The sequence below is a fragment of the Arvicola amphibius genome, chromosome 8 (genome assembly GCF_903992535.2).
Source record: "Arvicola amphibius chromosome 8, mArvAmp1.2, whole genome shotgun sequence".
Taxonomy (NCBI): Eukaryota; Metazoa; Chordata; class Mammalia; order Rodentia; family Cricetidae; genus Arvicola; species Arvicola amphibius.
In genome coordinates this window covers 67,193,468-67,218,137 of record NC_052054.1, presented here as the reverse complement: position 1 = coordinate 67,218,137, position 24,670 = coordinate 67,193,468, and the positions used below count along the sequence as shown (strand labels likewise).

The following is a 24,670-nucleotide window of genomic DNA, read 5'->3' as shown; positions in this document are numbered from 1 at the left end:
GACATGTGCCACCATGCCTGGCAACTTTAGGCTTTCTACAAGGGACAAGCCTAGAACATTCCCAGGCTTCAGAAATACTGCTTGAATAATGGGGCTACAAGCAAAGCAGTCTGAGGCATGTGGAAGGCCCTGAATGCTTCCTGAGCGCTCCAGGTTTGACGATGGTGCCCAGAAGTAGATTTTCTGGTTTGAGTGACAGCTTTACCATCCACTCCATGGGAAGGCACTAGTGTCTGAGGCACTGTGGAGGTCTGAAGAGAGATGAGATGTAGCAGGAGATTTTCTAGGGGAGGTAGTTCTCAACCTGTGGTTCTCGACCCCTTCGGGGTCACATGTCAAGTATCCTACATGTCAGGTATCCTGCATGCCAAGTATTTATAATGTATAACATTAGCAAATTTACAGATAAGTGTCAACGACAAAATGATGTTATGGTTGGGGACCTGTATTAAAGGATTGCAGCATCAGGAAGGTTGGGAATCCCTGGTCACTTTCCATGTGTGGTGTGCACATGTACATGGGCACACATGCTTGGGTGTGAAAATGCACGCTGAAGGCTGCAGGCTGATTTGGGAAATCATACTCCATTGCTCTCCCACCTTGCTGAGACAGGGTCTCTTAGCCAAGCTCATGGATATGGCCCGTTTGGCTAGGCTGTTTACCCTGGGGAGGTTGGGAAGGCTACCACGCCTAACTCTCATCCTGGTCTTCACACATGCATAGCAAGAGCTTAACTGCTCAGCTAGCTCCCCAGTCCCAGATGAAGATTCTTAACAGGCAGGGGAAGGAAAGAAGCAGGGGTTGCAGGCACACACCACTAACCTCTATGCATGGGTCATGCGATGTTGAGGTTGAGCCAGGGTTTCCTGTGTGCTGGGCAGGTGCTCTGACCAACTGAGCTAGCTTCTTCCCGGCCCGCTCATGCTCAGGATGTTTGCTCTATATTCCTGGCTACAAGGAGCTACCCAAACAGACTTAACTCTAGCCAACACACACAGGACAACTTGTGGGTGAACATGCCTCTGCACGCCAACCAATGGCTGTTCTTGGCTTTGGAAAATCACCCAATCAGGAAGGGAGTCACTGACAAACATGGTCTAGTGCCTGAGATTGATGCTTGCCTTGTCAGAATCTTTCCATCTCCCAGTGCCGGGATTACACACATGTGCCAACACACCTGGCTTTTTAACATAGGTTCTGTGTATCAAATTCAGCTCCTCATGCTGGCATGGTAAGCCCTGTACCCACTGAGCTATCTCCTCTTCCACCTCTGCCCTCACACCACACCCTGATCAACACAACCACCTGGTGCTTTTCCACATGCTAAGTGTTTATTTTCATTCCCGCTACATCCTCCGAGGCAGGATAAACTTTTTTTTTTTTTTTTTCACAGACACGGAGGTCCTAGGGCCTGAAGGGGGAGGGGACTCATGTCTTCAGCTTTTCCACCAGTTCCGGTCATCTTCCTCTAAGGAATACCAGTCACCACTTATCACCGTGTGGGGCCTGGTGAGCTGTATTTCCTCCAGCTGTCTTCTCACCTCAGCATGGTACTGCTGCTTCCACAGGCTGGGAAGAAAGGACTGTCACGCTAGGACCCATCTTTGCCCTGTCCCCCTTCTCACATGTCCTGGAAGCCAAACCAAGGACTACAAACCTTTTTGAGAACTCGCAATGAGAGTAGTACATCTGCCACAGTTTAAAAGCACTGGGGGGGTGTGGCTCCCAAGGCCCCACCCCCAGTGGAAGAGGAAGAAGAGTCACTTTTCTTTGGGGTTGTGGCCACTGGTGGCTGCTCCTTCCCCAACTCCCGAGGATGACTCCACACTGTGTGCATGTGGGCTGCATTAACAGGGGGGCAGTCAGCCAGTTAACTAATTAAAAAAAAAGACAAGCCAGGCATGGTGGCACAGGCCTTCAATCCCAGCAGCTAGATCTCCAGGACAGCCAGGACTACACAGTGAGACCCTGTCTCAAACAACACAACATCCCAGCCATTCTGGGGACTCCACATACACAGGCACATGTAGGCATGTGAACCACAGATGCACATACACTCACACACACATGAATCCACACAGGTAAAAGTCCTAAATGCAAAGGAAATCTACTGTGTGCTGTGTTTTGTCCCAGGTTTGAGGCACAGTGATGAACTCGGCAAAGGCTTCACCCATCCCACTTGAGAAGAGGGCTATTTAAAACACTTAAATAGCTGCAGAGAAATCCCACTTGGCCTCTGGAAGATCAACTGGTAAAACTGACTAGGTGGGACTGGTAGTGGTGAATGCATGTGGGTGTGCTCCAGTATCTGTGTGTGTTGCATTGTGTGAGCATTGCATGTATGCACATGTATGCATGTGAGTGTATTGTATTTATTGTGTATGTGGTGTAAGTGCGCATGTGTTATGTTTTTGTGTGTGCGTTGTGTGTGCATGTATTGTGTGTTACGTACTTTTTTGTGTGTTATGTGTATTGTGTGTATGTGTGTGTTGTATATATGTTTTTTGTGTGTGCGCAGTATTGTGCGCACATGTGTGTACTGTATGTTTCTCTGTGTATATGTGGGCATGTGTGTATTGTATGTACATGTGTTTTGTGTATGTATGTATTGTGTTGTGTATGTGTTTTTGTATGTGTGCGCACACATGTGTCACTGTGTGTTGTGCTGTGTTTTGTGTGTATGTGCACACACATGCAAGTGTGCAGGTGGAGGACAGAGGTCAGCATCATTGCGCTTGTCTTTCTCCCTCGCTCTTCACTTTGAGAAACTCCCTAAACCTAGAGCTTGCTGACTGGCTGGCAGGCTGACTGGGCAATGGACTCCAGATCTTCTCTTCTGTCTCCCTAGCGCTAGGCTTGCAGGCGTGTGCACCACCACATCCGGGTTTTACAGGGGTTCTAGGGAGCAGAACTCTCAAGCCCTCAGGCTTGTATGGGAAGCTCTTTACAGACAGCCATCTCCTTAAGACTGCACCAACTACTAAGACCATATTCACCAACTGGGCCCTGTCAAAGACTGCTGGGCCTTGCGGCTCATGGTAAAATTGCCTCTCTTTTTTTTTAAAATTATTTTTTCCAAGACAGGATGTCTCTGTGTAACTTTGGAACCTGTCCTGGCACTGGCTCTGTAGACCAGGCTGGCCTCAAACTCACAGAGATACCTTTGCCTCCCAAGTGCTGGGATCAAAGATGTGTGCCCCACCACCTCCTGGCTCCAGTTGGTTTTTTAAAACAACATTCTGCCCTTTGGGCTTGTTTACGCATGCACCTTGAGAGATGTTTATGTAATTAGGTTGCCAGCCTCACCCAGCCAGGGTTCCCGATCTACCTCCCCATCCCTTAGCCTCCAATGGTACACTCCATCCCTACAGTCACCCCTGGCTTTGTGCGTTTATAGGCATGTGCTAGAACGTGTACTCTGGATACATCCTGTGGCTCTTACCTGGAGCAGTCAACTGAGCCACCTTACCACCAACCTCATCTGGGCTGCCAGCCCTATCCTTTTCAGTCCAATTCTTTGTTTTTGTGGGCAGGATCTTACCCAGAATGTACTAGGTGGGCTAGCCTGGCCTCAAATGTGCAGCAGCAATCCTGCCTCTGCTTCCTTAGAGCTGGGACTACAGGCATGTGCCATTTTGCTTGGAACTTCAGCCAAATTACTTTTTTGGATTCTAAGTACACTTGGGCACGTGAGATGGCTCAGTGGATAAAGATACTTGGCTGCTAACTCGTCAACCTGAATTTTATCCCAGGACCTTCATGACGGAATGAGAAAGCTGGCTTTTGCAAGTTGTTCTCTGACTTCCGCACATGCACACAAAGAAATAATATTTTAAGAAATGGACGTGCGCGTGTCTGCATGCATTGTGCGCGTGTCGTCTGAATGCACTGTGCGCGTGTCTGCATGCATTGTGCACGTGTCTGCATGCATTGTGTGCACGTGCAGGGCCCACAGAGGCCAGAGAGCACTGAGACACTGAAACGAGGCTGTTGTGGGTCACCATGTGGGTTCTGGGGACAGAGATCATCCCTCTGCAAGAGCAGCCAATGCTTTCAAGCATCAAGCCATCTTTCGAGTCCCGCTCCTTTTAATTACAGTTGCTTGCACGAATGGGGGTGTTATTTATGGGAACACAGCAACTTCTCAGTGGCTCCATTCAATATTTAACATGCAGGGCAAACTTGTCTATTTTTGATTGAGACGGAGCCTCAGGCCGTGGGCTACACCACCCAGGAACTCACTATGTGGTCAAAGCGAGGCCCCTGTTTGTGGCCATCTTCTTCGTCTCAGTCTCACAAGGGCTAGGACTGCAGGTATGAGACTCAGCAAAACGAACTATCTTAACCATCCTGGCGCGCATACATGGCATCACACTAACAGCTATACTGTAGAGCAACCGCGTCTGTCATCCAGACTGAAAAATCTGCAGACATTGTATGGGAACTCTAAATGTTCCTTTCCCCTTGAAATCATTTCGGCAGTGCCAGGTATGGAACCCAGGGCTTTACCTATCTAAGATCTCTCCACACCACCCGGCCCTCTTTCTCTCATCCTTTAGTAACCTCCAGCCTTCCTGACTTGAGTCCAAGTCTAGGACCCTCATATGAGTGGTCACACAACAGCTGTCTTTGTGACTGACTTCTCCTAACATAGAGTCCTTGTGTCCTAGCCATGATGAACAGGCATCAAATTCCCTGTCTTGAAAAATGCCACTATAAACATGAGTATACTAATTATCTCTTTGACATTTTTTTTCCCAAACAGGGCTTACTGCGTAACCTTGGCTGTCCTGGAACTGTCAGCGGTCCTCAACCTGTAGGCCATGACCCCTTTGAGGTCCCACATGAGACATCCTGCATACCAGATGTTTACATTACGATTCACAACAGTAGCAAAATTACAGTTATGAAGTAGCAATGAAATAATTTATGGTTGGGGGGGGTCATCCCAACATGAGGGAGTGTATTAAAGGGTCACAGCATTAGGAAGGCTGAGAACCACTGCTCTCGGTAGACTAGGCTGACCTCAAACTCAGAGATTCACCTGCCTCCAGGGACTAAAGCGTGCGCTATCGTGCCTGGTGCAGACGTCTCTTTGAGATCTTGTTTTCAGCTATTTTGATGACATATACAGAAGTAAAATTCTACAGCAATTCTGCTTTTGGTGTGAGGGCAAATACGTGTGTGTTGCCTCCCCCAACCCCCAGCCGCCCATTCAAAGGCCATCTCCCCGAGGTCATGCATCTTGTCTCTGACATCCATGTTCCTTCAGCCTGGCATTCCACAAGGTGCCTGGAACTTAATGGGATTCACGCTTTAGATAAATGGTTGTCAGCCTATGGGTTGTATATCTGATTATTTTCATCATGATTCCTAACAGTAGCAAAATCACAGTTATGAAGCAGCAATGAAAATAATCGAATGAGTTGGGCAGTTATAGTGCTCACGTTTAATCCCAGAACTTGGGAGGCAGAGACAGGTGAATCTGAGTTTGAGACCAACCTGGTCTACAGAATGGCTGGAGGTCACCACAACCTGAGGAACTGCATTGAGGGGTCACAGCATTAGGAAGGTTGAGAACCAAAGCTTTCGATAAAGATAGTTGCCAAGCCAAGGATCCCAACCACTTTCAAGCGTTGCTGCTTCTCCGAGTAACATGTCAGAGAGTCAAGTTTACGTCTCAGGAGACGATCAGTAGGAACTTACCCAATTATATGCAGATTGGAGGCGAAATGGCGGAAGGCATAACACAGCTTCAACATCCCCGACGTACTGAAGCTGTTCTTCACCAAGTTGAGGCTGGTGAGGCACTGGTTGCTAGCGAGGGTCGACGACAGGGCCTCACAGCATTCGAAAGTCAGCCCGCATGCCTCCAGCCTACACAGAAGCCCAAGCAAGAGTCAGTCACTCAGCCCAGAAGAGCTTCAACCCAATATTTAAAAAAGGTGAGTGGGAAGCCAGGCGGTGGTGGCGGCCCATGCCTTTAATGCCAGCACTTGGGAGGCAGAGGCAGGTGGATCTCTGAGTTTGAGGACAGCCTGGTCTACAAGAGCTAGATTCAGGACAGGCTCCAAAGCCACAGAGAAACCCTATCTCAAAACCAAACCAAACAAAAAATGTGAGTGGGGTTCTGTCCCCAGAGTTTGATTTAATTGCTCTTGGGAAGAGCCCATATAGTTCCAACCCTTAAGTTCTTGTTCTGGATCTGAGAGCTTCTGGGGACACCTCAAACTGTCTTTGTGAAAAGGACCAGAGACACTGAAATGGGGAATACAAGGGACAAAAGGAACACAGAAATACTTGCTGATTAATAAGTGATACCATGCCTGGTGGTGGTGGCACACATCTTTAAACCCAGCACTAAAGAGGCAGAGGCAGGTGGATCTCTAAGTTTGAGGCCGGCCTAGCTACAATGCAAGTTCTAGGATAGCCAAGGCTATACAGAGAAACCCTGTCTAGAGACACCTCTTCCCCCCAAAAATGATATTGCTCCAGAGACTCAAAGGATGGGGAAGTGTGTGAAGGAGGCAGGATGTCCAGACATGCATATCCACGAACGCTGCATGGACCTGCTCTAGTGGGAGGACCCTTAACGGATAATCACGTCCAGGTCAGAGCTTGGTCAGGGACTATGTGGGACATGGGAGGCTGAAAACTTTACAATAAAGGCTTAGCATTTGAGGAAAATGGATAGACTGGAGATTAGCATATTAAATGAATTAAGTCAGACTTGGAAAGACAAATATTGCATTGTTTTCTGTTCTTGGAGCCTAGATTGTAAGTAGATACATGAAGTCATATATAAACTAAAGTAGTTGTGAAGCTGTCCAGGGCAATGAAGGGGACTAGTGGGATGGGGGAGATGTGAGAGGGGAAGGTTCAGAGGTATGGGGGGGGGCTAAAGGTGTGTGATGTGGTCAAAGTAACTATATATATTTGTATGAGAACGTCCCTGTGAAACCCAGTACTATCTAGGATAAATTCATGGCAATAAAAAAAAATTTAGGGCTTTATCCCGAGAAGAGCAACATGCCAGAGAATATCATTGACAAGGGCACTGGAAAGACAGCTTAGCAGTTAAAAGCATTTGCTGCTCTTGGAGAGGACTGGGGCTTGCTTCAGCACTCCCGTCAGGTGGCTTACAGCTGCCTGGAACTGGATCCAGCTCAGGAGAGCGTGCTCTCCTTCTGGCCTTGGTAGACACAGGCAAGCAGGCACACACACCTGAGCACACATGACAAACTGTAAATAAAAAGATTAAGCAGCCATTGAGCTGGGCATGGCAGTGTACTCCTGTTTACCTGCACATTCAAAAGGCTGAGACAGACACATAAGATCCAGGCCACTTGGGCTGAACAGAAAGCATCCACCTCCAAGGAAAGAAAAATCAATGGATCATGGTCTATCAGGGTGCTCTGATATTTGAAAAGTTACACTGACTAGTTTTGTGTGTGCACGCCATGTGCGTGTCTGCTGTGCACATGTCGGAGGTCAAGGGACAATCCACTATGGTTAGTTTTCTCCACCTCCTATTTGAATCCCAATGTCGGAACTCAGATTGTTGGGGGCCTTTACCTACTGAACCATGTCACCGGCCCATATTCTAGTATTTAAAAAATTACTTTTATTTTTATTTATATGTATCATCTGTCTGTGGGTGTGCTCGTGTGTGTTAGGATCTCACTGAACCTCATAATATAACCCAGACTGGCCTCAGACTCAAGATTCTCCAACTCCATCATCTTGCGTGCTAGAATGACAGGTGTGAGCCACCACATCTGGGAAGCACTCTGGCCAGGTGGTTGAGATGCTGAGAACAAAAGTCTTAACCACTGGTGTAACTGGTTGCTTAGAGGTTGCTTTGGGTTCATTCTTCCCGCTAGATTCTATGTGCGGCACCACCAAGGCCTTAGCTGTCTCTATTTCCACCACACAATACCCAGCATCATGCCAATCACAGAGGGGAGGCTCAGCGAGTATCTGAAAGCTCCCCACTGCTAGACCCTGACACCCATCACACCACCACCTTGGGGTCATGGCTCGGGTCCCTCCCACCACCTCCTCTGAGCTCAGCCCCTCAAAGAGGCGACCCTAAGAGATTACCCGAGTCTCCTCAGGGAGCTTTTATTCTGTTTCAGCCCTTTGCACAGGGCTATGACTCCGTTGTCACCCAGGTCGTTGTAGCCGAGGTCCAAGCTCTTCAAGTGCTGGTTCATGGTGATCATGCTGGCCAGATCCACGCAGCAGTCCCTGGTGAGCCAGCACTCCACCAGTCTGCGAGGGACATGGGAAATCCACGTCCTCAGCAAGGAGGACTAGCGCAGGAGCAATATTCAGGAACACTTGGAATGGCTGCCTTTATTTTCTGCTGAGAGACTGTCTTGGATAAAGGGTTCCTGCTACTGTGAGTGATGATCCTAAGCTTCAGGCCCTGAGACTACATGGTTGAAGGTGAGAACTGCCTCCTGCAAGCTGTCTTCTGACCTCCATGTGGGCAATGCTGCCCATAAAGGCCCTCACTCCAAATAAGAAAACAAACATATGCAATTTAAAGGGAGTCGGCCTTTACTGTGCATGGAGTATGCTCATGTGCGTATGTGTGTAGGAGGGTAGGGGTGTACTCACATGTGCATGCCTGTGGAGAGTCCAGAGATTGACATCACGTATACGTCTCTCTTTCCCTATGCTTTAAACTTGTCATTTTACAGAGACTTGCTGGCTAGTGATCCCCTGGGATCTGCTTGGCTGCCTCCCCACTTAGTGTTGGGGTTATAAGCACATGCAGAGGGCACCTAGGTGAGTTCTGCAAATCTGAATGCAGGTTTTCATGTTTGCTAGGCAGGCCCCATCCCCAAGAGACAGCTTTTCTATCTGTTCTCACAAATAGCACCGAGTGGGTGGCACGTTAGCCTTGGAGATGGGTAGCAGTGGAGGGGATCTGCAGCAGGTATGGATGAGTGGAGGCATCTTTGGAAAAATAACTGTGCCAAACTGGGAGGCATGGCTCAGTGGTAGAGCCCCTGCCTAGAATCCCCCAGTGAGGGGCTGGGAGTGTGGCTCAGTGAAAGAGCCCCTGCCTAGAATCCCCCAGTGAGGGGCTGGGGGCGTGGCTCAGTGGTAGAGCCCCTGCCTAGAACCCCCAGTGAGGGGCTGGGGGTGTGGCTCAGTGGTAGAGCCCCTGCCTAGAATCCCCCAGTGAGGGGCTGGGGGCGTGGCTCAGTGGTAGAGCCCCTGCCTAGAATCCCCCAGTGAGGGGCTGGGGGCGTGGCTCAGTGGTAGAGTGCACATACAAGGATCTTGGTTCCATTCCTGGAGTACTTCAAACAGAAACAACAAAACAAAAAACAGTAACCAAAAAACCAAAAACCAAAACCAAACAGACAAAAAAAGGAAAGAAAAGAAAACCAACAACAAAAACAAACAAACAAAAAAACCCCAACCAACCAACCAACCAAAATCACTAAACCAAATTATCTCTGAAGAAATGAACAAACTTCAAGGGATTAAAGGTGACCCTGAATGCATAATCCTGCCTTGGGGCTCTCGTCGCTTTCCCCAGTGTGACTGCAGAGGGTCGAGCACTTGACCTTAGACTAGTCTCGTGTCTCCGTGTCCACCTCTCTTGCCATCTAGAAACCTGGGTGGCAGAGACGACGCTTAGCCATGGCTGTCTACTCACTCCAGCTCTTGCAGGTGACAAGTCGGTTCCTTTATAGCCTCGCACAGAAACTTCACGCCGTCATCCGCCACTGGGTTCTTGGTCAGGCTCAGGTGTGTCAGCGTTCTGTTGTTGGTCAGCGTCAGCGCCAGGAAGCCACAGGCGTCTCCTTTGAGGTCACACTGGTTCAGTCTACGGGGATACAAAGGGGAAGAGGATGGGACGGGCTCCTCTCTGCCTCAGTTTACCCTGTTCTACGATGGGGCCCATATTTACACTGACCACTGCTGTGAGCCTTAAGTGGCGGGTGGTTAAAGACCCTGGCAGTTACTGGGATAGTTATTAGCACTGGACACACTTGAAGCGAGAGCTCCAACCAGGCCGGCAGGATGGCTTAGCAGGTAGAAGCGCTTGTCGTTAAGCCTGAGAACTTTAATCTGGATCCATTCTCTGGGAACTACATGGTAGAAGGAGATTACCGATTCCTAGCTTCTCTGCCACCCATATGTATGCTGTGGCCAGTGTGTGTGTGTGTGTGTGTGTGTGTGTGTGTGTGTGTATGTGTGTGTGTTTCAGAGAACAAACTGACACTTGGCTCTCTCTCCACACCATGTGGGTCCTGGGTTATTGAACTCAAGCCATTAGGCATGGCGGCCAACTCCTTCACCTGCTGCCACACCTCGTATATGTTTTATTCACACGATGTTACTAGTGGACCAATTGTTCGTAGAGAATAAACAGCAAGGAGCCAGCCCCTGGTAACCAGAGTAAGCAAACGGCATCAATCCGAGTAACAAGAATCTCTCACTCTGCCAGGCCTGAGACTTCTGGCTGAAGAAAACAGAGACTAATGAACATTACATGGGAACACGGCCTCACAGCAGCCAGGGGGAAGGCTGTTCCCACTGCAGCCCGCACGGCGGCCTTCCTAGGAGTCAATAATCCCACACATCTGCGACCTTAGCCGAGTCCTCTATATCCACCTAAAAGTCTTTTCATGGGTGTGTCCACTCATGTATGTGCGTGTGTGGCGGCCACTGATCTGCTCCTCATGAGCTATCCATTTTCATTTCTAAAGATTTTTAGTTTGTATGTGGAAGTGTTTGGATGCAGTATGTTTACTGTATGCAGTACCCTTGGAGGCCACAAGAGGGCATGAGATCCCTGGAACTGGAGTTAGGGATGGCTCTGTGCCTCCACCTGGGTGCTAGGAACTGAGCCTGAGTCTTCTACAAAATCAGCAAGTGCTCATAACTGCTGAGCCATCTCTCAGCCCAACCCTAGCTTGTTTATTGAGACAAGGCCTCTAACTGGCTGCTGATTCAGTGAGGCTGGCCAGCCCCAAGCTGTGCCTGTCTCCTGTTCCCCAGCACTGGGATTAGAATGGTGCACCAACCACCTGTTTTAATTATCAGGCGAGTTCAGGGGATCCGAACTGAGGTCTTCATGCATCTGTGGCAGGTGCTTTACCGCTGAGCTGTCACCCCAGCTTCCTGGAAACCTTAATTCTCACACAGACTCTTAGCTCTGTAGAAGCAGACACTGCACGCCGTTTCCAACACTTTATTACCGGTAACTGACACCATCTGTGGTCTGACAAGACAGCTCAGCGGGTGACGGTGCCGAGGACAAGGATGACGACTTTGACTTCCACCTGTGTGCTGTGGTGCATGTGGTTGTCCCCTTCACCCCACACATAACACAAAAACCTAGACTGTTTTCCTGATACACACAATCCTCTGCGTCATCCAGGCAGTAATAACAAGATGGTTTTTATGCCAGCGAGGGTCCTAGAACCAGAGTCCTACATATACTGGGTGTGGTAGGTTGAATACAAAACATCTACCTAGGGGTCCTGTTTGAACACTTGGTTCCCAGTTGGGGATGCTCTTTAGAGAGGTGGTGGCCTTACTGGAGGAAGCATGTCACTGGGGGTGGGCTGCGAGCCTCACCTCACTTCCTGCTCTGCTTCCCATGAGTGTATAAAAACCTGCCCAGCTGCTTCCTGTCCCGCCATTTTGTTTTTCCTGACTGTTGCGAAGCCTCCCCCACTATGCTGGACTCTATCCCTCTGAAACAGTAAGCTAAAATAACTTCCTTGAAGTTGCTTTCTGCTGGGGTATTATAACACACTCCCCACCACACACCCTCTCCTCTGGCCATTGCCCGTCACTCCCTTTGAGAACCGAGAAGGGAGCCAGACTCACATGAGCCGCTGGAGAGCACACCGCGGGCCTTTCATGAACTGGCACAGCAGTCTCACCTCTTCGGTCCTCAGGCTGTTGTTGGACAGACACAGGTGGGTCAAGGTCATGTTGCCGGAAAGGGCTGAGACCAGACCATGGCAGCTGACCAGGCTGAGTTCACAGCTGTCCAGTCTGCAAGGAGAGCCCCCCAGAGGAAACAATGAGGCCCGTTCTTCCGTTTTCCTCCCCGACACTGACCAGCGTTTACCACAGCACTACCCAGGACACCTAGCTATGGAGCCAATGACAGTGTTCAGCCGCAGAGCAGCCGACAGGGAAAACGTGTGTGCAGGCAGCGGAGCATTTTCACCATAAAGAAGAACGAAGTTGCGTTGTTTGTAGGAAAACGGAGGCAACCAGAGACAGGTGCACTAAGTGAACTCAACCAATTTAATTTGTGGTTACTAGATCTAAATTAAAAAAATTTAAACGTGTGTATATGTGTGCATGTCTGTATATGTGCGCACCTTCTGGGTTCCCAAGGAGGCCAGAAGAAGGCATTAGATTCTCTGGAGCTGGAGTCATAGGTATCTGCGAGATGCCCAGTGTGGGTGCTGGAACGGAACCCAGGTCCTCTGGAAGAGCAACGGTGTTTAGCTGCTGAGCCATCTCTCCAGCCCCACACCTTGGTTGTTTAGAGACAGGGTTTCTCTGTCCTGGCTGTCCTGGAACTCTGGAGACCAGGCTGGCCTTGAACTCAGAGATCCGCCTGCCTCTGCCTCTCAAGTACTGGCAGCCTCACACTTTAATTTAAAAAATTTAAATATTTTTAAGTGTAATAGTGTCTTGCCTGCATATATGTGTGAGGGTGCCAGATCCCCTGGAACTGGAGTTACAGACAGCTATCAGCTGCCATGTGGGTGCTGGGAATTGAACCCAGGTCCTTTATTAGAGCAGCCAGAGCTTTTAACCACTGAGCCATCTCTCCAGCCACCTCATACTTTTTAAAAGCACATTTTATTTATTTATTCATTATGTGCATGTATGGGGGCACAGTGTGTTAGTTAGCGGGAAACCGAAGAGCCAGTTTACTCTTTTACCATGTGGCTTCAAGGACCTGGACTAAGATCACCAAGGCCTGGCGGCAACCTCACCAGCCAGCCCAAGATTTTATGGAGATACATACAACTGTGTGTGTATGAATATCATGAGAAGAGAAATGACTGTGTTCAGGAGGATAGGAACCAGCGCTGGCTATGGGTGAGAGAGAATATGGGAGTCAGAGTTAGAGCTACTGCACAGACAGTATATACAGGTGTGGGGTCTGGAGGACGGGCTTAGTGGTTAGAGCGCTGCTCATCTTCCAGAGGACCCTAATGCAGGCTCCAGCATCTGGATGGGATGGCTCCCAACCACCTGTAACTCCAGCTCCTGGGGATCCGATGCTCTCGCCTGTCCTCCATAGGTACTGCCCTAACATGCAGATACCTACAAGATAAAGTAAATCTTAGTATATACATGTACAAAAAAATTAAAAATTTTCCTCTCCTCTCATCCCTTGGGTTTTTGTCTACATGTGTGAAGGCATGTGTGCACCATGGCTCCCCTCTCATCTCTTGGGTTTTTTTTTTTTTTTTTTTTTTTTTTTTGGTTTTTCGAGACAGGGTTTCCCTGTAGTTTCTAGAGCCTGTCCTGGATCTAGCTCTTGTAGATCAGGCTGGCCTCGAACTCAGAGATCTGCCTGCCTCTGCTTCCCGAGTGCTGGGATTAAAGGCGTGCGCCACCACCGCCCGGCTTCATCCCTTGGGTTTTGTCTGTATGTGTGGGGCATGTGTGCACCGTGGCTTTCACGTGAAGTACAGAGGACATCTTGGCGGCTGCCCATTTTCTTTCTGTATATGGCTACTTGCTCTGGGGATCCTGTCTCTGCCTCTTTAGTCCTGTGTAATCCATCAGGTCTATCTGGATCTATGTGGGTTCTGGGGAGCTGAACTCTGGTCCCCATGCTTGCTCTACATGCTCCTTACCCACAGATCTACCTGACCAGCACACCTATTTCCCATGTGTGTGTGTGTGTGTGTGTGTGTCTGTGAAGAGCTCATTCTGAGCTCAGGCCTCCCTAGACTTGTTATGGCCCTTCTGTCTTAGCCTCCTGAGTACTGGAATTACAGTCGTATACAACCAGACCCTGTGCCAACCATGCCCATGTTCTGTTTTAGGCTTGGCCAGGCAAGCAGGATGTCACTAGTCACTGAACGAGATCAAGATCATCTCTAACCGTGGAGTTAAGAATGAACTGATCCACTTGGCTCGTGTAAGCCTCATGCTCCAAAGGAACTCTGTCAGTACAGAGGTCTTGGGCTGATTCCTGCTACTCTCCTTTTGCACAGGAAGGGCTATGATCGAGTGAATGGGGGTCTCTCTGATTGATGCCCCACACCGGGGCTTTCCTGTGAGACCTTATTCTAGAGTGCAACATCTGCCACTCCCGCCCATCTTCCAGACCTCTCAGCTTGACAGTCAGAGAGCGACGGGGACTCACATCAGCTTCTGGAGTGTACACTTGGAGCTACTCAAGGCCCCACAGAGCTGCCCCATGCTCTTTTCTGTCACCAGATTTCTTGCCAGGCTGAGGGATTTCAGGCTGGTGGGTGAGAGGAGGAGCTCAGAGATCATACTGTAAGAAGCGGAGGTCAGCTTGCAGGAATCCAGTCTGTTGAGACAGATAATGCCTGAGACATTTTTCTCATCCCTCCTGGGTAGCCCAGGGTAACACACTCTTGACTCGGCTACTTAGGAACTGGAGGTGGGTGCACACAAATAGCTTCCCCTTTCCTTATAGTAGCCCGCCAACGCTTTTACCCAGCGCCCCATACCCCATAGTTACAATAAGTTATCGATGATTTTCTAAATGAAAGTTCTGGGCTGGTGAGAACGCTTGGGGGTCAAGGAGCTTGCCGCCAAGACCGAGACCTGGGTTTGATCCTGGGACCCATACAGTGGAAGGAGAGAACCCATTCCCACAAGTTGTTCTGACCACACACACAGTGGCATGTTGGCATGAGCACACACCTATGCACACGCGCACACACAGAATTAGTAAACACGATCCAGTGCAAGAGAGCGAAAGTGGCAACTCCTCAGCATGACTTGACAGGTGGCCCACGTCAGTTCTAGCTCAGAAAGTTTGCCGTGGTCACACAGCCCTACTCAAAGAAAAGCCCGGAGGTTGCACACGACCCCTTCTTTTCCTTTGGAGATAAGGCCTCATGTAGCCCAGGCTGGCTTCAAAATCTCTAAGTAGCCTAGGATGATCCTGAGCTTCTGCTTCTCCTGCCTCTACCCCGAGTGCTGGGATTTCAAGGTTCAAGCCCTGCGCTTGGGTTTTGTGTAGTGATGGGAACTAAAGTGACACCTCCTGCATGTTAGACAAGCCCTTCACCAGCCAGGCTACACTCGCAGATGTCCCCACACCGCTTTTCTAGATGCAGGATCCTGCCAGGCTGGCCTCTCAAGCTCACCATCCCCGGCTCAGCCACCACGGTTCCAGGTACATACTCAGCCCCAGCATGTAGTATTTGTTTCCAGTCTTTCCTCACATTTATTTAGTGTGTGTGTGTGTGTGTGTGTGTGTGCGCGCGCGCGCGGACGTGCTACAGTGTGCATGTGGAGGTCAGGGGACTGTCATTTCTCTCTCTCCCCCATCAACTAGGTTCTGGGGATGGACCTCAGGTCACCAGGCTTAGCGACAAACTCTTTATCCACTGGGCTACTTACTGGTCCTGTTTAATTTTTACAAAACACTGAAGTGTTTCATTGTGGCACAGCATTTACACCTTGAAATCTACTATTTGAGATGCTCCCTTTGCTGGCACGCAGGCCATTCTTTTTCTCAATTCTCCCAGCTCTCCCACTCCCAGTGAAGAGTGTTGCCAAATCAGTATGGCCACCCTTCTCCGGGACGTCTCTCGAATCCTCTATTTATTGCAACTTTCTGGAGACTACTCCAGCTTCTCAAGTGAAAGCCACGCATTTGATAACCAGAACCGAAGCTCACCGCAAAGTCTCCAGGGAGCAGTTAGGGTGTCTCAGCGCTTCACAGACTAACTTGACATCATCATCCTTCAGGAGATTATTCCCCAGATTGAGGTATTTTAAGTTCCGATTGCTAATGAGGGTCATCCAGAGATACTGAAGGCCAGCGGCTATCTCTGCACCCTTAAGCCTGCAGAAAAGGAAGAGAGATGAGGAATACAGTCACATCCCAATCCTTTCTCTCTTAAATTACAGCATGTTTGCTCATTGTGTGAAGACAGATTACTATGATTGGTTTAATCATAATTGGTTTAAGAGTTGAACGGCCAATAGGAGGCTAGGCAGGAGGTATAGGCAGGACTTCCGGGCAGAGAGAAAGGAAGTAGATGAATCCAGGTGCTCATCAGACACCAACAGGACTTGAAGGGAGTCAGACATACAGAATGAAAAAAAGGTAGAAAGCCATGAGTCAAAGAATATAGACGACTAGGAATGGGTTAATTTAAGCTCTGGGAGCTGGTGGGACAAGCCTAAGCTAAGGCCCAGCTTTCATAATCAGTAAGTCTCTGTGTGTTATTTGGGAGCTGTCTGGTGGGACAGAGAAGACTCACTGCAGCCTTACCCTTCTACGCCCGCTCTCAAAGCTGGAAACTATTACATACCGTTTGTTTCTGAGAGTCTATACAGCCTTGTGCTGGCCTCGACGCCTGGTCGTGCTGCCTCCACCTCTCAAGTTCTAGGATTACAGCCCTGTGCCATATTGCTCCAATTCATTTTTTTTTCTTTTTAGAGACGGGGCCTAATTTATCCCAAACTGATCTCACAAACTCACTCTGTAGCCCAGGTTCCTCAGCAATGCAGTGTGAAAGTTACAAAGTGAAACAATCTTTCTTCCCCGCTCTGCTTTTGGTTGTCTCATTTGGGGTTTCTATTACTGTGATAAAAATACCTTGACTAGAAGCAGCTTTGGGAGGAAAGGGCTTAACTCATCTTACAGCTTGTAGATACCGGCTAGGGAAGTCCGGGCAGGAACTCAAGGCATTTGCTAGCCAACAAGAACAGAAACTTGCCTCAAGTCCACTTCATGTGGCTTTTCCCAGGGTAGCGAGGGTAAGTCAAGGAGTGGGTTTTTTTGGGGGGGGGGGCGTCTAAAGTAGAGCTGATGTTCCTTCTCCTACCCCAAGATCTGTGGCATCTGTAGCAGACTCTGAATTTTGTTATTGTGAGAGCATTTATTACTGAAGGCCAGACCCTACAGCCTGAGGCAAGCAACACACAGGCCAGACCCCACAGCTCTCCTCACTGGGACAGTTAACAGTTAAGAAGCTGTCTGGGTGGTGACAGTCTTCAGCTGAAGGTACCTGGCCCTGCAGGCTCCTTGTTACTTATGCTCTGCTGAACTAAATCACCACGATGTGAAACTTCTCACTATCCTAACGGTTCACAAAGTCAGACCTTTCCATTGTTCTGGGGATTTGCTGGAGAGGCACTGACAAAGGGCACCTTCTGACTCAACCCAGCACTCCTCCTGTGATGGTTTGAGCGCTCTCTCTCTCTCTCTCTCTCTCTCTCTCTCTCTCTCTCTCTCTCTCTCTCTCTCTCTCTCGTTCACACCTTTTTGAGACAGGGTTCCTCTGTGTAGCCCTGGCTATCTTGGAACTCGCTTTGTAGACCAGGCTAGCCTAGAGCTCAGAGGTCTGCCTGTCTCTGCCTCCCGAGTGCTGGGGTTAATATTCACACTCAATTTTTTTTAAAGGCTTACTTATTATTTATACAGTGTTCTGCCTGCACATATGTCTGCAGGCCAGAAGAGGGCACTAGATCTCGTTACAGCTGGCTGTGAGCCACCATGTGGTTACTGGGAATTGAACTCAGGACCTCTGGAAGAGCTACTAGTGCTCTTAACCTCTGGGCCATCTCTCCAGTCCCCTTTAAAAAAGATTTTAATGGTTACATGTTGTGCTCCTGCATGAGTGTATGTACACCACGCAGGTGCAGGAGCCTGTGGAGGCGGCAGGAGGAGTTGGATCCCCTGGATCTGGGGTTACAGATGTTGTGGCCACTATGCAGATGCCAGGAACAGAGCCTGAGTCCTCAGCAAGAACAGCCCTCCGGCCCGCTGCCCTGCACACTCTCAGCTGCTCTGCAGTCTCTAAAGGGACACCCGCCCCCCACTTATAAGGCCCTGTCATGCGTAGATCTTTCTATACCGTATTGTTTCTATAAATTCTGCTTTTCTACCTCAAAGCCAATTTCTGAAGGGATTACAAGTCCATTTCCTTCACAGACTGACTGCTGTTACTCCTGGTATATTTAACAATTAGCTGCTCATAGATGTGCACACTATTCACTAGCTTAAAGGTATTAAAGAGTAATGAGAGAGAGCTATGTAAAGCATGACATTGACCTATTACTTCAGATTCTATTACCAGGCCCCAAAGTCTTCTTTCTTTACTAACCATCTCCTGTGCATCCTTCAGAACCAACAGTATTTAAGCCTGCCTCAAACCTATGCACCTCCTGTAGTCAGACGGTTGTTAGCAAGTCTTGTGGTGCACAGCTAGCAGCAAAGGGGGTGATGGCATGGGTGGTGCCACTGTCTGCAGAGAGGCCAGTAGCCAGTAGCTTGGCTGCATCTCAGCTGTGCCCCTAGGTGTACCTCTCCCCCCCCCCCCATTCCCTGGGCACCTGGATCTGGATCTCACTGCTGATAGCCAGCCACCAGGCTCACGGTCTTTCCTGGAAACACCACTGAGGATTACAATCTGATTGTTATTGAATGTGGTGCTGCAGCAGCAGCTGCTGGCCATGCTGGGACTGTTTCCCCAGGAGCTCCTGGTGCCCTACCCCTGCCTGGCATGGCCATTGTCAAGGTGAGCCTGTCTTCCCTTACAGGACGGTGACGCCTCTTAGCGCAGATTTGGTAACAGCACTTCAATTGTCTTACAGGAAGAAGAGACAGAAGCTGCTATTGGAGCCCCACCTATTGCCACTGAGGGTCCTGAGACCAAGCCTGTGTTGATGACTCTGGCTGAAGGTCCTGGGACTAAGGGACCCCGTCTGGCTTCACCTAGTGGCAGTACTACTAGCTCAGGCCTAGAAGTGGTGGCTCCTGAGGGTACCTCAGTCCCAGTAGAGGGAACAGGTATCCTGGTTGACAGTGCCACTGTCTGCCGTGTCTGCCAGAAGCCGGGTGACCTGGTCATGTGCAACCAGTGCGAGTTTTGCTTCCACCTGGATTGCCACCTCCCTGCCCTGCAGGATGTTCCAGGGTATGTGTGAGGCTGGGCAGGATAAGATAGATCATGGAGAGCTGAGTGTTTGTCATCATTTACATCTACTCTTCACCCTAGGGAAGAGTGGAGTTGCTCACTCTGTCACGTGATCCCTGACCTAAAGGAGGAAGATGGAAGCCTTAGCCTGGATGGATCAGATAACAGTGGTGTGGTAGCTAAGCTCTCACCAGTCAACCAGCGGGTAAGGGCCGAATGCTTAGATGTTGGGTGGCCCAGTGGCTGAAGCCCCCTCCATGCTTTAACTGCCATCTCTTGTGCCCTCTAGAAATGTGAGCGTGTCCTTCTGGCCCTGTTCTGCCATGAACCCTGCCGCCCCTTGCACCAGCTGGCTACCAATTCTACATTCTCCATGGTGAGTTCTAGACGTAGGAGAGGTTGGGGATGTCAAGAAGTGGTGGTGTATCCATCCCCTCATGCCAATGTTGTGTCTCCCTGCAGGAGCAGCCTGGTGGTACCCTAGACCTGACCCTGATACATGCTCGCCTTCAAGAGAAACTGTCACCTCCTTATAGTTCTCCCCAGGAGTTTGCCCAAGATGTGGGCCGCATGTTCAAGCAGTTCAACAAGCTGACTGAGGTGAGCCTGCAGAATGAATGCGGGAGGGTGGGGGCGGGGAGGAAAAAGCCGGGACCTACTCACAGTTGTACTCTTAAATCGGTCCAGGACAAAGCGGATGTGCAGTCCATCATCAGCCTGCAGCGCCTCTTTGAGACGCGCATGAATGATGCCTTTGGTGACACCAAGTTTTCTGCTGTGCTGGTAGAACCACCACCGCTGAACCTTCCCAGTGCTAGCCTAAGTTCTCAGGAGCTGTCTGGTGGCCCTGGTGATGGTCCCTGAAGCTGGAGCTCTTGTGGTCAGCCCAGTCAAGCTCTGGTCTCTGTCCTTTTACCCCATACCCTCTCCTCCTTTGGTGGCCCGACTCCTGCTCTTGGTGGCCCTGTCCTCCAGTCCCTCTTCACAAAATGGTTTTTACTTCTGTGGATTTAATAAAAATGTCACCAAATCAAAAACAAAACAAAACAAAACAAAACCTTATGCACCTCTTTGAGTTTTTTTCCAGTCAGCTCCCATGCCGTGTTTCTGGGAACTTGTTTCATGCATCCTTTGATAGTGCTCGTCCTCCCCTCTTATAGATGGGCCCTGTCTAGGCAGGAGAAGCCTGCCAAGGGAAGCCCTGCCTTGTAGCCGGCTGGGTGGCACTTACGTTAGATTCTGTACATTACAGGCTGGATTCCTCAGTTTGAGGCACAGTATCTTCATGGCCCATTCGTTCAGGACACTGCTACCCAGATCCAGCTTGTTCAGTTTTGGATGCGTGCTGAGTACTGAGCAGAAGTCCTCCCACAGCTCCATGATGAGGGACTTACACTGTGCCCTGTGTCAGCGAGGAGAAAACAGAAGGATTGAACAGGCGGACATCCCCTGGGGGGTTTGTTAGAAGTGGTCAGGAGTCTCACACAGCCCTCCCTGTCCCAGGCAACTTAAAGTCTAACACCCTAGTAGTAAAATGGTGCAGCTGTATTGTTATGCCATTAAAAAGATTTTATTTTAAAGGTTACGTGCATGCGTGTGTATGTATGTGTGTCTATGGGTGGGTATGTACATACATGTGTGTGTAAATGTGCCCATGGAGGCCAGAAGATGGCATCAGATCTTCCTGGAGCTGGATTTATCGGCAGTTATGAGCCACTCAGTGTGGTGCTAGGAAACACGTTCAGGTCCGAAGAGCAGCAGGTGCTCTTTAACTGCTGAGCCATCTATCTAGCCTGGATTTGTTTTAAAGTCTGGAGATGATACAATCATCACTTCATCTCTTGGATTAGAGATTTCCACTTCCAGTTAGCTATGGCAATTAACGGAAGAGAACAAGATGGAACAAGGTATACGGTAATGGAACTATTGATATTCCTTAGTAGCAGCCGAGGAGGATTACAGGACCCTTGTCCTGAGGTGCTAGCCCAGCTCTTACTTCCTCTCCTCTCTCAGCTGCAAGTAATTTGGGAGGGTGTCAAACTATATGTGGAAATAAATGGTTAACTAAAAACACAACTTCATGACACAGTTTCCCATGAGGCCATTACCTGCATGAGGGAGAGACTTTATTAGGATGCCGTTGTTTTGGGTTACCCATGTTTCTGTAAGCAACCCCAATAAACTTGCTGCTTCACCAAAATAGTTTTGGTAGAATGATAATTCTAGGCTTTTGCTGGTTTGGTGGGGCGAGTAGAGGTTTGCTTGCGTCTCTCTAGGAAAACATTACAGAGCAAACTACGACGCGAAATAAACAGGGACCTCTAGAAGGAAGACATGATACAGGAACCCCACGCAGGCATATTGTTACAACAAGGGCCTGCCCCTTTAAGACATTCTTGGGAACTCCAGGCCTCACAGGTCTAAAGAGACCAGATGTGCCTTCCTGCACATATCTCTAGAAGAGTCATAGCCTGTGCTGTGACTCGTGCCAGCTCTCGACTTATGGTCTCTGGCTCCTCCAGGCTTTGTGCCACGTGTCTGTGGCAAGTGCAGTCAGCTTTATGTAGAAACAGATGCAAAGAGGGCAATCTGCTGAAGCGGAGTGAGTGAGCACTGTGCCGTGCACTTCTCACTTGCGCGTTTGTCTTTAGGTGGCAGAGAGTGACGTGTGTTTACAGGTAACAGTAAGACAAGAAGGATTATTGGAACAACTACGTGCAAATGGTGAATGGATCACGTAGGCATGAGGACTCAGAAACAGTCAAATGCCAGCTGGGAGAAGGAAAAGGCTGGAGCCTGGCACTAGCCTCCCAGAAAAGGATTCCACACCCACCTTGTTGGAGAGACTGAGGCAAGGCCAGGAGTCAGCGGTGGGCAGGGATTACGCCTTGATCAGAACAATTTAGAGAGCATGTCCTGCACCTTTACCTCACTTCAGGATCCAGAGATGGGCTATGCGGAGGGGCATCAATAGAGACCTACTGATTTTTGTCCCTTTTTTCAATGTGGCAACCCTGAACAAATCTTTTTTTTCTGCATTTTACTATTAGTTTGGCTGCTCTAATTGGCTTACAGGTGGAAGCTAGCTTGACACCGCTACCTCCTGAGTGCTGGGTTTGCGGGTGTGCACCACATCCCACCCAGTCTGTGCAGTGCTGGGGACTGAACCTTGGGCTTCATATCCATGCTAGGCAAGCAGTCTCCTGAGATCCGTCTACCAACTGAGCTACATCCCCCAGCATCCGACTCAGTGTTTTAAAGGGCTTATCCAGCAGCTAATGATGACCTAGACTTGTCAGGTCCTGTTAGAAAGTGAAAGACCAGGGGTCAGAAGTGACCACCCTATGAGCCCAAATGGTGAGACCCTTTAAGAGCCATCTGGTACCCTAAATATTTCTGAACGCCATGTCTAAGCCTGATAATATACAAAATTAATAACTTAGGATGAAAATTATCCAATACTCACTGCGGGAGAGCAACGGGACACAGCTCAACATTCTTATCCACTAAGAAGATGTCTCTGACATCCACCCGGAGTGTCTTCAAGTTCTGACAGTGCTGGAGACAGTAGGAAGATACCATCAAGTCCATCTTCTGGTTAACCTGAAGCCATACTTCTTGGAAGCTATTCAGAGCCCAGCAAACAAATTCTTCATCCTGAGACTCAAAGAGATAATAGAAGGCATCCAGAACATCCGCTGGGCTGGTGGCGCTGACCTGCTGACCTAGTTCAAAGACCCAATGTTGGAGCCTCTGCTTCACAGCAGGGGACACAGAACATCCAAGCAGAGCCTCCAGGGTCCTCATTGTGTCCTTGTTCATGAGGCCAAATAAGAAACGCTTCATCCCAAGGAGGTGAGCGTTGAAGTTGGTTTGCTTCAGCTTCATGATGCTCCTCTTTGGGTTTTCGATGAACAAACAGTGCTGATTCCATTTCTTCAGCCCCTTTAAAAGGTAGTATAAGGCGGCACAGAAATCCTGCAGACTGAGGTGGAAGAAAATGTAATGCTGCTCGGGGCTGTCGTCAACCTGGAGAAGGACGTTCATGTGAAAGAGGGCCGAGATCGCATCCTCCTTTAGGCCGTAGCTCTGCAGGTCATCATTGTAGAACACCGACCTCATGTCCCACACCCCCTCTGCCGCCATGCTGCACAGACCCATCAGGGCAACTTGCTCTCTGTGACTGAGGCAACTCCGAAAAGGCTCTCTTGGGGTGAGCTGGTGGAACACCAAGGTGGCATACAAACTGGTAAGGGTCCAGCAGACTGGGGCGCATCTCTCTCCCAGCTTCTCCTGTAGCTGCAGAGCCTCACAGACCAGCAAGCATATGGAGGGGACTTGACACTGGTCAAATATCTGGTCGTTATCTATCACGGAACGGACTGTGTGCTTTCTTTGCTGGTCATCAGAGATGTTCTCGAGGAGTAGCTGAGTCCTCCTCGTTGCCGACAGTCCTCCGACCAATATGTAGAGGGGGGACACTGCCAATGACTTGAGCTTTTCTAGGTCCGTGTCTCTGGTGGTGATTATGAGACAGGATTGGGGTAGGAGGACCTTCATCAGGAGGCTGTACATCAGGATGTATATGGGCTGTTCATCCTCCCAGTCTCCAGAGGGCCTCATGTCATCCTGCAGGAGGGCCAAGTCCAGGTCGTCAAAACCATCTAGGACAAACAAGAGTCTTTCCGGTTCGGACATGATCTTTGTCACTGAAGTGTGCAAGTATGGCCACTCCTCAGAAATCAACTCTGCCAAACTGCTCTTCTCTGTCCATTTTATTTCTCTAACAGAGAAGAAGAAGGCATAGGACATATCTTGGTAGAGTTTACCCTGTGCCCAGCCCAGAATGATACTTCTGGCCAAAGCTGACTTTCCAACGCCTGGTTTTCCATGTAGGATGACAGTATGAGGCCAGAAGACTTTCTGGTATGACTTGAAAGCCTTGAGCAGCACCTGCATCTCTGGGCTGTCACAGTGTACTTCCACATGTGTGTCAAACTTGGCTATCACATGGGCCTTATAGCTAAGCAGGCCACCTAAGATGGTAGAAGGTCAAGGAAGAGAGCAGAAGAAAAACAAAATTTGAAAAACTTATTTGTAGTTGAAACTGACATGTATATCTTCAAGATAAGTCTAACAATGGCCTACAACATCTCAAAAATAGAGGAGAGGAGCCTGAAGGGACTTACAGTAAAAATAAAATCTCTAATTTTGATCAGGGTAGGTAAATACTCTCAGCTGTGTTTAGAACACATCAAATAAGCTTGTGCTTGTATCCAGATTGCTGGAATTATGGTTTATTTTGAATGTCTCATAAATTACCACCCAACATAAATCGCTGTGAGCCACATGGCTCTGTCCATGATGTCCACCCCCCGACCCCACGGACTTATAAGGTTCAGGTGAACACACCACTGACACCAGGACCCCACCGCCTCTCTGAATGCCCTTATCATTGGCCACAGACATTTTCCTCACCTTGTTCACTTTCGTCTGCCTCTGAATCTTGTTTCTCAGCT

The 24,670-nt window shown here is 49.2% G+C and overlaps 1 protein-coding gene across 1 annotated transcript; it reads right to left on the bottom strand.

The window, feature by feature from the left end:
• Positions 1-1,436: 1,436 nt before the first annotated feature.
• On the bottom strand, positions 1,437-24,110 carry Nlrp5 (NLR family pyrin domain containing 5). The gene is made up of 8 exons (XM_038340394.1): positions 22,618-24,110; positions 20,383-20,553; positions 15,902-16,069; positions 14,387-14,557; positions 9,680-9,850; positions 8,104-8,274; positions 5,707-5,877; positions 1,437-1,569 (listed from the first exon to the last, which is right to left on the bottom strand). Exons 1-8 carry the CDS (start codon positions 24,108-24,110, stop codon positions 1,437-1,439), a joined length of 2,649 nt encoding a protein of 882 aa, XP_038196322.1.
• Between the last annotated feature and the right edge of the window lie 560 nt (positions 24,111-24,670).

What these genes read in the sequence shown, in the direction of transcription:
- Nlrp5 (XM_038340394.1), bottom strand. Translation starts at nt 24,110, where the DNA reads ATGCAGGTGCTGCTCAAGGCTTTCAAGTCATACCAGAAAGTCTTCTGG. An exon ending in TGTCCCGTTGCTCTCCCGCA is followed by an intron (nt 20,554 to 22,617) that starts GTGAGTATTGGA and finishes TCGCTGACACAG; the next exon opens with GGCACAGTGTAAGTCCCTCA. An exon ending in TGTCACCTGCAAGAGCTGGA is followed by an intron (nt 8,275 to 9,679) that starts GTGAGTAGACAG and finishes TGTCCCTCGCAG; the next exon opens with ACTGGTGGAGTGCTGGCTCA.